General features: G+C 44.6%; 4 protein-coding genes across 4 annotated transcripts; 3 read left to right on the top strand and 1 right to left on the bottom strand.

The window, feature by feature from the left end:
• Positions 1-7,144: 7,144 nt before the first annotated feature.
• K441DRAFT_578977 (uncharacterized protein) lies at positions 7,145-7,462 on the bottom strand (the record flags this gene model as incomplete). Its single annotated transcript, XM_067644315.1, has 1 exon — positions 7,145-7,462. A coding segment is annotated over one exon (318 nt), but the record flags the coding sequence as incomplete, so codon positions are not given.
• Positions 7,463-7,945: 483 nt separating this feature from the next.
• K441DRAFT_666016 (uncharacterized protein) lies at positions 7,946-10,607 on the top strand. The gene is made up of 2 exons (XM_067649594.1): positions 7,946-8,114; positions 8,207-10,607. The coding sequence occupies exon 2, from the start codon at positions 8,367-8,369 to the stop codon at positions 10,344-10,346; it is 1,980 nt and encodes a 659-aa protein (XP_067500192.1). The 5' UTR covers positions 7,946-8,114; positions 8,207-8,366; the 3' UTR covers positions 10,347-10,607.
• Positions 10,608-10,767: 160 nt separating this feature from the next.
• On the top strand, positions 10,768-12,857 carry K441DRAFT_666015 (uncharacterized protein). The gene has a single exon (XM_067649593.1). The coding sequence runs from the start codon at positions 10,839-10,841 to the stop codon at positions 12,585-12,587; it is 1,749 nt and encodes a 582-aa protein (XP_067500191.1). The 5' UTR covers positions 10,768-10,838; the 3' UTR covers positions 12,588-12,857.
• A 16-nt stretch (positions 12,858-12,873) lies between these two features.
• K441DRAFT_239436 (uncharacterized protein) lies at positions 12,874-13,700 on the top strand. Its single transcript, XM_067640699.1, has one exon. It carries the CDS (start codon positions 13,159-13,161, stop codon positions 13,543-13,545), a length of 387 nt encoding a protein of 128 aa, XP_067500190.1. The 5' UTR covers positions 12,874-13,158; the 3' UTR covers positions 13,546-13,700.
• The last annotated feature ends 736 nt before the right edge of the window (positions 13,701-14,436 follow it).

The raw sequence follows: 14,436 nt of genomic DNA, 5'->3' as shown, positions 1-14,436 counted from the left end.
ACTTATATTATTATCTATATGGAACTTTCCTATATTAGCTCTTATACTCTACTTAGCATATTAGAATCTCCTTTATTATCCTAGGATTTAGAAATTAAAATAAGAAATTTTTACCTATAATATCCCGGCTGCGGATAACTATAGTTTAGAATAGAGATGGGCGGATATTAATTGTTATAAAACCTTATGCTATAGGATTGGATAGTTATATATAGAGATAATATAGTTAATAGTTATTAAATCTAAAATATATTTTAATTAAGATCCTAATTCTAATGCATCTCTACCCAGTTAGGGTCTCCTTTCTTTCCGTAACAGGAATATACGTAATTAATAAGAGCTAGAACCCAGCTTATAGTTGGTTTAGAAACGCTAAGCAACGTAGTAAGTAGCGGTACATTACTGGGGTAAGCTGCGGTTGGCTTAGCGGACTAACGCGGCGCATTTAATAACCAATTAAATGACGGGTTAGTTATTAGTCTGTGCTGCACTCGCCAATTTACTTTCTATATTACTCTTTAAAAGTAAGAACTAGGGTGCTATGGTATATATAACACAACAGCGCGCGGAGGTAAAGTGTAATTATTACGCCCACTTACATTGCTGTAAAAAGATAGTACCTTTTATATATCCCCAAAATGCCTACCTCTATTGCTATAACATAGCATTATTATAGGACGGGAGGTAACGGCCTAGAAGATATTAGAAGGAGCTAATGTTTAAGCGACAACTAATTACCGCAGGACGCCGCGGTCGTTACCACCTCATCACCACAGCTTACCTATCTCACCTTTTTTTACTCCCAATAGGAGCAAACTACTAGTGTTTTCTAGTGTTAGTAGCGAGATCTAAAACGCTAGGAAGACTATCTGCCGTATAGATTAGGTTAAATCTACCCAGTACTCCCACCGGGTGGAGTATACACTATACTTACTAGCTAGCCGACGTATTATTTTAACACTACGTATCCTCTTTAACCAAGCTAAAATGTTAACTTAAATAAATATATTTTCCTATTTCTTAACGCTGCCGTTATTTCTTAAGCCCTATTTTTGTTTTGCTATTATCTATATAACAGTTAGGCTCTAGAGAGACATCTAAGGTTTAAAAGCGAATTTATAAAGCTTATGGCCGCTATTAATTAAAGAAGTCGAAGGTATTACCCAAATTTTAATTATATAACGTTGCACTTCTGACGATGATTTAGTATAGTGAAGGGAGTTTATATACTTAATGTATAACTAATAATACTATCTATATCCCTAGCTCGCGAAAGAAGTCGCGAGATAAAGTTTACCCTAAAGGGTATACCTCTATATTCGAGCGTTCTAAGTTTAAGGACTAATTATAGCAGTTATATAGAAATGCTTAAGCGACAATAGGCCCAGGTAGTGGTAGGTCTAAAAGAGCTCTATAACCGGCTATAAAACAATAAAGATTGGCCAGGGTTACCGTTACCAAAGGTATAAAACGGCTATCCTCTTACATATAATATTCTTAAAAGGCTCGGTCTATTATATTCTAGTAGTAACAACGCTAGCAATTACAAAGGTTTTAAAGAGGACTGCAACTATATATAGAAATAACTATTAGAGAACGGTACGGGATGCTCTTAAGGCTTATCTTCCGCATCTTACAGAACACTAACGACAAAGCCGTTTAATCTATTTGCGCCTAACTACGCTCTACTAACTCTACCAATAGATAGCCTATTTTTGGGGCAGCCCTAACTAACCTCTACGGCATAGCCAGGTCCTAATAACATAATATTTATACAGACTAACCTTAAACGGGCGACTATAGACTTTAAATACTACGGTACCTTTAGATTTGCCGACTAGTTTCTATTACCTATTAGCCAGTTTCTATTCCCTTTTGCTAATATTAACTAGATGGCAATAGAGTAATAATTACAAATTGTCGTTAGTATTATAAGTATCGTCGCCATTATATTAGCTAGTGTATTAATATTTATATCTTACTATTGTCTTAAGGATTTTTCAGGAGTACTAGTGTAGCTATTATTCTTTTCCTATTCTTTAGATAAGTCCTAAATATATCCTTTTAGTCTATTTAACACCTTCCCGTATACCGCCCATATATAATTAGCTATATTTTACGTTTTTAATCCTTATTGCCGCAAACACCTATAAGGAGCGTTTTGATTATTTAGCACGGCGTAGCGGCAAATAATTAAAGTATTTCTTTTTTAAAATATCTGCGTGATAAGCGTATTATTTAAACTATAGTAAACTATAATTTTATAATTACGAGGACACGGAAACGTTAGCACTATAATTAATTATATTAATAAAGAAATTCCAATTTTATCGTGGTCTATAATCCTAATAAAGATAGTAAATTATATTAAAGCTATTCCTAAAGGTATCTAACGATATAGAAAACTTCCTATTGCCCAAATCTGGAAAATTTCCGGGGTTATTAGGGATACCCCAACTATTAGTGTTAATATTACCCTATGGGTTGCGAAGAACTATCTAACTAGTCTTGTCTCCCGTTATAGAGCCTAAAAGAGAGTAAGAATACTGGCTTACTATTCCCTTAGCGGGGTAGTTATTTAAGGTCGCAACTGCTGGAACGCTTAGGGCCGCAAGTATTCGAGTCTATAGGTTGTCGTTACTTAATAAGCTAATGTTAATCCACTGTCTATTATCGCCACTATAGATTATCTTTATAGTATAATAGGCCTAGCCGCCTAACTTAACCTTAGTTTTATATCTAGCTATCTCTATAGCTTTTTCTATATAGGCTACCTAAGAATATACTTCTAATATACCAGTGCCGCCAGAAATAGAAAACCCGCCAGTATTTAAGAAGAAACCATTCTACGGATCCGCTAAGCTAGGTTTTAATACTATATAGAATTTTTAATCTTTTCTATTGGAATTATATAAAAGAATATTAGCTTTATTTTTATCCGTATTATTTTTAATAATTATTTTAATTAAGTCTTAGCCTTTAGAAGAATTAACTATAGAAGTAAGAGTAGTAAGCATCTAATAATCTCCTAGTCTATTCTGCTCAATATCAGTCTTTATAGGCCCAGTTAAGTTATTCTAAAGAAGATTAATAGGTGCGTGGAAATCCCTATTTAAGTTAAATACGATAAGGGCGTTTTCTAGAAATGGTGTGGCCGCTATACGGTATATAAGCATGAAAATATATATACTAAGAATTTCCATTTTAGTTATTTTTAAAAGAATTAATAAACTAATATCGTTTAAATTCGCAGATCTAATATCTAAAAGTTAGATTAGATTGGAGTTTTATTCTTTATAAATAAAAGCCAAAGCATATAGGTATTTAAATGTCAATTATAGCAGCTTTTAAATTTAAGGGCATTGTGAAAGTACGGGATGCGAGAAGAGGAGCAAGGGCTAGGCTATGAATTTTATACGCGATTTGCACCATAACTAAGATAGTTAAGCAATTATTGCGGGACCTTAGGATAAAACAAATGTAGACTTTTATAAATGGGAAGCATAATGTCAAATAGGGGTCGAAATTGGGAGGCGCATAAGGCGATCCCCTCGCTAATATAGCTCTGGGCACGACCAGTTCACCCCCCCCCCCTTTAGTAAGCGCTGCGAGATTTCAAATATTCAGTACGTACTTGTAACGCATAGGGAATAATTTAAATAAAGAGGGAGATAGCTTGGGTTTTTTTGTATATGACGATGGTACTGGAGGAGTCCTCTATATGCGTTTCCTGCTTATATAAGCAGAGTCCCTTCTTGTTCGGTCTCCGCAGCAACTACTTTAGTATCCGTAGTAGTCACCCCGGACCCCGTAGATATAGGCCTATATTAAGGCCTATATTCCTCGTAGTTAGATTCTATAGCTTCATTCATTCATTCCAATATCATTCAGTTCATCAGTATAGAAAAAAGTTTGATAGTCAGTCATGTATATATCAGGAGTTGAGAGTCGACTTGACCTTTTTATAAAGGACCTTGCGATTAGTGGCAGCCTTAGTGTATGGCAATCATCACTGCAATCAGGCGTTAGAGAGCCCCGCAGTGAAACGACGGCCATCTTTTCAATTCCTTTTCTATTCCTTGCACTCAGTATGCATTATATCCCTACGGTCTATGTTAGCGACTTAGTCAATCGAGGCACGAGCACGGTAAAAAAGGGTCGCGCAAGCCTGTATGATTGGATTGTCTATAAACGAGGATCCAAAGCTAGAGAAAAGGAAAGGAAAAAGACAAGCAGCGTCACTCGAAGTTTTATACAATCTTCGAGTCACGTGACTATAGCTATTCTGCCAAGTTCTGCTAGGTCCTACCAAGTTCTGCCAGTGCCGTAACAGTCTATGCACTAAGTCCCATTTTGGGACACCTTCTAGAGGTGTAAAACACACCTCTATACACTTATATTAGATGTATTCTATACCTTCTAAAGGTGTCTTAAAATAGGACGTGTAGAATACACCTAAATTAGATGTATTTTACAGTACTTTTAATGTTCCATAGCCCGTAGGGCATGTAGATAGCGCTTTAAGGCAATTCTTTAGCAGGTGCTAGGAACTAGCAAAACCGCTAAATCCTTAGCAGATTTAAGTGCTAGGTACTAGCAAAACCGCTAAGAACTAGCCCTAGAGTGACTTTATAGCCCTGCGCCTCCCAATTATACGCAGTGATCTATTTGGATCGGAGTGGAGCGGATTTGAAGCCAGATCCACTCCATCCACCAAATATTCAATTTGAAGCCAGGAGCGCCACGGAGCTCCAGTGTAGTTATATACTATTTATAGTAAGTCTTGGCACAAATCTGGTGTAGTATTCGAGAGGTAGGCGGCCTTTAAACGTACCAAAAAACGTCGTTAAATGGGCTTATTAGATTCCTCATCTTCTCTCATCTTCCTCTGTAATATCATCGTCCTTAATAACCACCACCTCACCATCGGACGTAGCCTCACTCTCAGCTTCTACCTTAACGCATCGAACTCCTCATCAAAGCCGGAACACCAAGTATCCTCAGAAGTAGTAGGTGGTTGAGGCAGCTCTGCAGCTTTACGAGCCGCAGAGGCTTGTGCAGGCGATATTGTAGGAGCTGCAGGCTCTCCTTCTATCTCTCCAACTTCCTGATTGTCAAACGCGCCTTCTTTGTGGAGGCCCGTACGAGTGCCGAAGACACTCATTTGCCTCAATTATATCCATTCGCAATCGAGAGCGACAATCATTGAGAAGCAAATTGAACTAATGTTCCTCCCTGGGTGGCGAGAAACCTACCATGCCGAGAAAAACAATGGGTACTTTGACTTTGAGCAACTTAAAGTCTATACATACACTGATATTTCCAATAGTTTTAAATAAGTTGTGTTCTGTGGTCACTCCTGAACATAATGGACCCTTCCCACCTAAAGAATTGCGTTTGCATTAGAAGAGGCCGCCAGGCAATGCACGCTTACAAAGCAATGCACGGTCCTCAAGCCCAAATTGATGTAAAAGATGAGACTATTTACACCCATATAAATCGTCAAATTAAATTAATCTCTGGTGTTTTAGAGGCTCTAAAAGTCGCTGAATTAGGCTATATCTATTTCATAGTCCTTAAGATTGCTTGGCAGGCGTTTCTGGCGTCGAGGCCGTACATCAGCTGTTTCCACCTCTACCACCTCCTCCTCACGTATAGCAACAATCTCAACATTCTCTGTATCCAATATGACCTTATTTTGCTTCCTTTTTAACCTCCTTGCCTGTTTAGCGTTGCTTTGTAGTTGCTGCTTAAGTCGCTTAGCTTCCTTAGCCTCCTATATAGCGAGCTTCCTGGCCCAAGCTTCCCTCTCTCGCTGCTCCTTGTTATATACCCGCTGTTCCTTTCTTTATTCTATTAAACGCCTCTTCTTATCCTTCTATAGTTGCCTTTAAAGCTTTTTATTAGCCTTAAGAGCTACCTTATGCTTCCTATCTTCCTCCTATTGGATAAGAAGATTACGAGCTTCCTGTACCTTCTTAGGACTATAAAATATAGCACTACTATTGTTCTGCGCGGCGAGCTTATAAAAAAGAGGTTTCTAGCATTGGCGCTTCTTCTATTTATTCTTAAGAGCTCGCTAGTAGCCTTAAACACGCGATGTAAGGAGGATATTCATGGCTGCTAGACTGTGTATCGTATTAGTAAGCTATTATACTTTAGGGGCAAATATATTGGTAGCTACCGCCTTAAGCGTCCTCTCAATCTTCCTTTAGTCGGTAGTAGTTAATACCAAGTTAGAAGACTTACTGGATGTAGGCCTTTTCTTTATAGGGGCTTCTTTTAATATAAACTTATCTAAAACAACCTCTAGCTTAAAAGGGTGAATACCAGTCTTTTCCTAGCCACTTTGTATATTCTTAGCTACAAAAGCTTTTTTATAGGCCACCTAGAATAGTTAGAAAAAGTCTCTCTTTATAAGGCGCGTAAACCCTTTAGAATTAGTGGTAAACTGGCTTAATTCTTAACTGTAAAATATAGCGAGCGGCGAGAAGAGAGAGACATTAAGAGGCTGCAATCTGTGCGTTAAATGAGGTAGATAAACAGCTAGCAAGATCTTATACTTATGGTAGTAGTTAATAAACCTTATATTAATATAAGAGCCGTGGCCGTTAATAATAAGCAACCCCTAGTCCCTATAAGCTTTTGCTTTTATTTCCCGATTAAATAGAGTTGTTAACTATAAGTAGCCTAGCTTATTATTCGTCCAGCCTGTTACTAATAAGCTAAAGAAGCAGCTCTGTTTATTGGGGTTATAATCCTATAGCTAGGAGTTTTAAATATTACCTAAGACGGCTTAGTAAATAAGACCGGGCAAGAGGCTTATTCCGTTAGCGCAAATAGTTGCTAATATAGTAATCCACTCTCTATTTCTATCCTAGCTTATATTTTAACTTCTACTAGCATTAAAAGCCTTCTTTAAAAAGATCCTCTTTACCTTTTTAAGGAAACTAATAAGAAAGCCCTTTTTATCTATATTATACGTATTCCCTAGCTGTATATTATACTTAATTATTTTCCTACCTAATAGCTTAAAATATAAGCTATAATATAGCGCTAAATTAGCCTTTTTACGTGCAGAGTTAATTAGAAGAAGGTATGCGGATTTGAGCTTATTCTTATAAGCAAGAAGCCAGCGGGCCGCCTAGTGCTCTCCTAGCTGCCTTCCTGCAATTCTAGCAGCTAGGTTTTGAACTATTGTAATAGTAGGAGGTAGCCCACGTTTAGTGAGGTTGTTAATATATTGTATAAGCACTTTTAACTGTATCTGATTGAGTAATCTCATTGAATCGTGCGCGGTAGCCCTAGATCCGGTAACGTTCCGAAAGCGCTTAGAGAGAGTCATACGGTTGCACCTATGCTTTTTGGCAGTGGCAGTAATATTCGGCTTATCTTGAAGTCTTAAATCAGCAATTGCAGCTTCAATTGAGTCCATTTTGGTGCGTTGGTGTTGATATTTGACGATTTTGATTTTGACGATTTTGGTGGGGGAGCACCGTGCATTGCTTTGTAAGCGTGCATTGCCTGGCGGCCTCTTCTATCGCCTTTGCACCTAATTTGCGGGAAGTCCCCATTTATGACGCAAAAGAGTTCCTTCACTACAGCTCCACTATCGAGCTCTTATCACTCCTAATACTTATAAAAGGATCTTATCGAAGCTTTAGGGCCTCACTACCATGCTAGAAATCGTCATGAGCCTTTGTGGCTGCTGTGGCACACAAATTCATGCAAGGTCGCCACGCGGGAGAAAACGCCAAGCGTCTTGATGAGAATTTACCGCGCTTACATAATATAATATTTACAGCCACGCTAGACGTGTTACATTGTACATTATACCGAATCATTTAAAGTGTGGCGTTCTTCTAGAACTTTCCATGAGCAGCCCCGTGCCTACTTTCGCTGGCGGCCTCCCACTCGGCTGCCTCTCACTCCATCTCCATCATCGCAGTAAGTTGGCATGAGCGATCGCGCCAGTGAAGCTCTTGCAGAGAGCTTTCTGCCAGGAGAGCCTCGGACATTACACGGATTTTGCAAAGTTTCCTATTTGACAGCTTCCAGACTGTATCACAAATCACGTGTGCGTAGTCGGGGCAAATATTTAAATGGAAAACTCCGTAAGTTATTAAGTTCCCCTTTCTATATAAGTTAATATCGACGGGACTTGTCATCTCATCACTCGGGGTTCTGATTTTCATTACTATCTTAGGTAATATGGCTAGAAGGGGCTTCCCACGTGTGAGGCTTGGATTCAGCTGGAAGTGCGGGGTTGCGGAATTGCTTCATTCAGCTCGGAAGCAATAGATTATATTCTTCTCCATCCGGGACAAGACCCATCCTTCTCCTTCTACATTGCTACTTACGCAGCCATGTCAGATCAGACCCAGATTACTTTCACAGGCGATTGGCGTATCACCGTCACAGGACGGAATGCCGCCTGGGCACAGCGGGTGGTCGCCAGCGGTTCAGCAGCCGGCACAAAAATCCTCGCTGGCTATGTCGGCACGACAATGGATGTATATGGCAATGGTCAGGCAGACTGGACTTTATCAATCGACCACAACGACGGCACTCATGGCTGGCAACCGAGCTTCATTCGAGGCCTCTCTACCATTAGTACTAGTCCTTTCCTTTCTTGGACAGTCGAATCGGAGGACAAGACGGAGCCTGGAGGCGACCGCGACTTTGACGACTTGGTGATTCGGCTGGACAAGTTGGGCATGGTTGGTCAGTCCGTGCCGCCTTTTGCAGTCTTACCAGGCAGTCTCCAGGCAATGCCCGAGGGCATATTTGAAGCGACGCTTGGACAGTATCTCATGGCTGTGCGCATTCAGAACATTTGGACAGTCGCCTGGCCGCCAACCGCCCGGGTGGGACTGAGCGATCGTTGCCGTGCCTGGCTGTCCGCAGGGGGTGTTAGCGTCATCGACAGCTGGAGTGTGAAAGACCAGGAAGCAGTGGGCCAGCAAGTAGTTGGCGGCAGGGCCGTTGTCGGCCGTCTCGAGGCGTGGGCAACGAGGCGCATCTTCTTCAAAGTCGACGTCTCCCAGGCGGCCATACGAAAGCACCAGGTGGAACTGCAGGTAATGACTGATCAGGGAGCGGAGACAGTTGCCCTCATCAACAAGGCAGCGAGCGCACCCATGTCAGTTACGCGGACCACATATGACCCGTCCCAGAAGGCATTCATCTCACGATGTGATGTTGGTGTCATGACAGCCTCCATCAAGCAGATGGCTGTTGATTTGAACACTTTCAGGCACGCTGTCAGCATCCTACGAAAATTGGACATAGGTGGCGCGGGTGGGGGTGGAGGTGGAGGAGGTCCAGGGGGAGTTGGAGGAAGCGGTGGTGGAACTAGGGGCTGCAATCAGAGAACGCTCGAATACGTGCGGGCGCAACTGCGAGCCTTTCTTGACGGAAAAGAGGTGGACCTTTGTGCACTCTGGCGACAGCTCGCCTGCTGCTGTGCCAGCGGTGGGACAGGTGGTGGAGGAGGAGGCGACAACACGAGTCCAGGCGGAGATTGGACGGGCACACCGGACCCAGGCCTCACCATTTTCCTCTTCCCGACCGAGGTTGACTACTCTGTCGAGTACAACCAACCCTTCGAGGGCCAGTACGGCCCCATCCCGTTCCAGGACCCGTGGTGGAAGCTCCTATTAATCATTGTCGCCCTCATCCTAACCCTTGCTGCGGCAGTGTCAGGCGGTGCGGACCTCGCGAATGCAGGCTATAACGATGTAATCGGCACATTGGCGCATCGGGTGTTGAATGCCACGGCGGAGAAACCGGACCCCCCGCCGCCAGAGGAAGCTGGCTCTGTAGATATTGCGGTTGTGACTCTGAATGGCAGTCGTGGTCTTACGCCTGCTATCTTTACTGTCTTGGATGCGGCGTCTGGCGACGTGTCGACAAATCCTATTCAGGCGCTTGACAGTCAGATTGACACGCCCGGAACAATCCTCACTAATGCACAGATAGCGGCAATGATACAGAATCTCGCAGAGAACCCTGGCGATCCCGCGGCGGAGGACGCCTTCCGTGTTTTCAAGTCCGGCGCGCGAAGCGGAACCACCTCTGGCACACTCGTCGGAACTCTAGTGCCTCTCCACTCGCGTAAAGAGGACGACGACGGCAGCAAAATATGGTTTAAAAATCAACTCAACATCAAGCCAAACGATACAGGGGATCCCGTTAGCTGTAAAGGGGACTCGGGCTCGCTCTGGTTCCAGAGGTCGAGTCTTGCAGTCATCGGTCTGAATCACGCAGGGTTCGAGGATGGTAGCAGCGCGACCGCTTGTCGAATAGAGGATGCACTCGCGGCTGTGGGAGCTCGGTTCGCGTAGAGAATGTGGTGACATGTGTTGTGGCAGATAACAGATATGAGATATGAACTGAACGGGCATGTAGTTACAGTTTCCCAATCTACTAGTACTTAGTCTTGGCTGCAATGGTTTAATGCTCAATGCCATGGACACAAATAACTAGATATGCAGAAAGAAATGTGTAGAGGTCACTAGAGACTGATGAACCGTAGTATGCATCGCAAGAGGCTCGAGCCAAGGGAGACCAGCTCTTTGCCATACAAACCTAGATGTTTCAAACAGCTACCAATTGACAAAAAAAGTGGTCATCACATCTTCTGAAGAAGAACATAAATTGTGACCGTCAAGTTGACAAATAATGACAGAGCTGAACTTCGCTTCTGTCGGGACTTGGCAATTACTCAAGGCTGAGGACTGAAAAGCGGGGAAAGCAGCCCTGTCCTGAAGCTGAAAGACCACGGAGCGCTTGATTCTGTTCTTCACACAAACATATTGCCTTGCACTGTGAGCATAATGGCGACCTCACAATCACGGAGGCCACTCCAGGACGTGGCTTATGCAGAGTCACAACGGCTCGCTGCCGACCCGAACATTGTATCGGTCGGGGTCGGTCTGAAGTTGGTCGGGGGTAAGCCGACAATGGTGGCCTCGCTCCATTACTACGTCTGGGAAAAACTCACCGGGGCGGATGAAATCAGAGAGCGTGGCAGCGAACACATACAGAATGAAGTAGGAGGCTACAAGACAGATGTGGTGCAGATGAGGAGTTCACGCCGGCTCAACTGTCCTACCAACAAACGGCCGACTGGTCAGCGCGGAGAACAGCGCGAGGCACCGCTCGTTGGCGGAACATCCACCTCTATCCTGACAGGACTCCACAACTTCGCTATGAGTTGGGGGACCCTTGGTGGAATCTGCTTTGATGCTGGAAGTAATGCATCCATGGCCATCTCCAACGCCCATGTTTGGGACGGCGACATCGGCGACGATGTGATTCAACCCTTTCCATCAAAACGGGATTACGTCGGTGGCACAATCGAATGGCTCGCCTGCGGTGGGCCGCTGTCGCACATCTTGACTTGGACGGCTCCAAGTCCCACGACTGCAATTCTGACTAGCGCCGCAGCAGCCGCCTGGGTCGCTGCTGCTGCATCGGATGCTGAGGATCCAACTCGATGGGGACAGAGGACTGGTCCGGTTCCGCGCCCGGGTGTAAAGACGATTCGGGAACGTATTCACATCGACGCCCCGCTCCCACGACTTCCGTTTGCTGGGCGGCATTGGGAAAGCAAAGCGACCTGGGGCTATACACGCGACACGACTGCCGGCTCCAGCAGCGTGGAGACCACCGAGGTGCGGCCAAATGAGCACGTCCTGGTCGGCAAGCGAGTCTTCACTCATCGCGAAGTGTACAGCCCCGGTGCCACGGTCAACATTTGCTCGCAGATTTGGACCCCAGCCGGCGACAAAGACCCTGAGCGCTTCGTCGTCGCGCATAGCTTTCCAATCAAGAGTCCCGAGCGTGTCATACAGCGAGTGCTCCATCCCGGAACAGCGTGCGCAGATATCGATAAGAGGCTTGACTACAACCGCAAACCGCTCTGTGTGCGTGGCTTCAAGCACCAGCTCGAGGGCGTGGCAGCCGTGAACTTCCCCATTCTCGCGGCTCCATTTATTCTCATTGGCGAGGATTCATCCGTTTTACTCGATCCCGGACCGGACAACCCCACGGACGTCACCGCCCTGCGCCTGCCCGACCGTATTCTGGCCTTCGCTTGTCCGCCCTCGACACACATCGAGCTGACCGTCTTCCATCGCGGATCCCCAGTCCGCGCGAGAGCCATCAGTGCCAATGGCGCAACCGTCTCCGAGGAAGCGACCCCATCTGATGCGAACGTGGTGCACAAGTTGCGCCTATCAGGGCCCGAGATCATCCGAGTCGAGCTCGCTCCTGGCAGATCCAAGAGCTATCTGGCCGGGATTTGCGCTGACAAGCACATGATCGACGTAAGAAAGTGGAAAGGTGTTTCGAATTACTACGGTGGAAGCTTCCGGCTTCCTCTCAGGGAACCAGACGGCAAATGGGCAGTGGTTGTCGTGAGTCAGTCGCTGGACAACACGCCGACTAACGGTAATCCGATAACTGCAGCACGGAGGCTGGGGGGAATCATGGACTCGGCCAATGTCACAGAGACGGGTGAGTGTGTCTGCGAGGTTCTGTTTGACGCCACGTTCGATGTGGAGACAGTGGAACTGTTGTAAAGAGTAGCTGGCGGAGGCAAAATCGAGACATGATGTGACGAACTTCCATTGTTGCGTCTTTCTTCCTAGTTCTTGTTTTCTCTATTTAATTAAGTAGCCCAGTTGCAGAGGTCATACTGTCCCAAATTACCCCTGAGGGGCCTGTTGACTGGAATGCTCTAACAATGGACATCATTCCCAAAGACTTCGTGATAGTTGAATTGTGGTTCTAGTTCTGAGGTCATGATATTATCTATAGGACAATGAAATGATCTTTGACGAGTCGATGCACTATCGCAGGTCCGTCTCCTGGTTATCCATATCTTGTGAAGGGCTCAAACTGCTGTTAAGGGAGGCCTGAGGGTTCCTAGTGAGGAAGGCTCAGAGGATTAATCCGGATGACGAAGGCCTCGTTGTTACGATCCTGGCTTTCTTAATCAATGAACCATACTTCCCACGTCTGATCAGCACACAGCAGGAGTTCTGGAACAACTTTCCGGTCCTTCAGAGGTACTTCTTGAACCATCCCACAGTCAAATCCACCGTCTCCTGGCGGCTATTCTTCAAAACGCTGAAATGATCTCTTGTGACAATGGAACTGATGCATAAAGACGCCAAATACGATGGACCTATAAAGGTCCGCGATGTCAGCCGTTGGCCACTTGACTCCATAGCGGTCCAGTTCCTTTTGATAACAGCATCTGCGTATTCGATTGAGGAGGAATTGGCGAAGGTAGCGAAACAAGCGTCTTTTGCAACACATCCGCTGACTTCTCCAAAGCACACACTGTTTACTTACAACAAGACGGGGCCTGACATAGACGATCTCAGGGCAGATATTAGGGCAAATGTATACAAGTCTGAGTTTTCAGTCTTTAGTGAAGGTACAAACTTTATTCGCACAGGATTTCCGAGGTCAGACATCAGTTTCAAAAACTCTTTGAGGGCTTTCTCTTCCGACGGAGTGAGATATTGTTAGCTCTGGGCCTTCTGTTCTTTCGAGCGTCGCCCCTGTGCACGATAATGGAGGGTAGAGAGAGGGACATTCCTACGTTTTGATATGGCATCGTATATTCGAGGCTCTCCCGGCAGAAAGCCCTCTGCAAGGGCTTCACTGGCGCGGTCGCTCATGCTAACTTACTGCGATGATAGAGATGGAGAGGCAGCAATGAACGAGTGGGAGGGCGCCAGCGAGGGTAGGCACGTGGCTGCTTATGGAAAGTTCTAGAAGAACGCCACACTTTGTGGCCCTGGCTGCAGAGCCACAGGCTTGGCCGGACTTTGGATATGGTTCATTACGTAAGAAATTACACTGTAAATAATTGTGCGGAGTTAGGGATTTGATTAGAAGTATCAACCGTCACGCCGACACTGCATGAATTTGCGCCACACGGCAGCCACAAGGCTGGCGATAACTTCTCAGTAGTTCTGAAGGACTCAGAGGCTTGGATAAGGATAATTTATAAGTTTTAACAACGGTAAAAGCTTAATAGTGGTGCTGTGGTGGAGGAGTTCTGTTGTGCCATAAAATAAGGCTCTCTGTAAACTAGGCGCGACGATAATAATACGAATATAATTTTCTAGGTAGCCGGGTCAGGAGTGTTTAGGAGTGGTTACAGTATATAACTAATACAAAACTTTAAAAACTTTCGATATTTATACAGAGTCTAAATTGCTTAAAGTTAAGGTACCTATTATTTTTCTCGCCACAAGGGGTTTCTCGGTACGCAGGGACGGACGTTACCAAGTAATTGAGAATATGGGAAGAAAAGTAGGGAAGTAAAATGAGCAGGCTTCCGAGATTGTATGGAGGATGCTCATATTTTAAAAAATTAAGTCATTGCGTGGCTCTGCCGATTGGCTCAACACC

The sequence above is a fragment of the Cenococcum geophilum genome (assembly GCF_001692895.1).
Source record: "Cenococcum geophilum 1.58 unplaced genomic scaffold K441scaffold_46, whole genome shotgun sequence".
In the NCBI taxonomy this organism is placed as follows: domain Eukaryota; kingdom Fungi; phylum Ascomycota; class Dothideomycetes; order Gloniales; family Gloniaceae; genus Cenococcum; species Cenococcum geophilum.
This window is presented reverse-complemented; position numbering and strand designations above follow the sequence as displayed.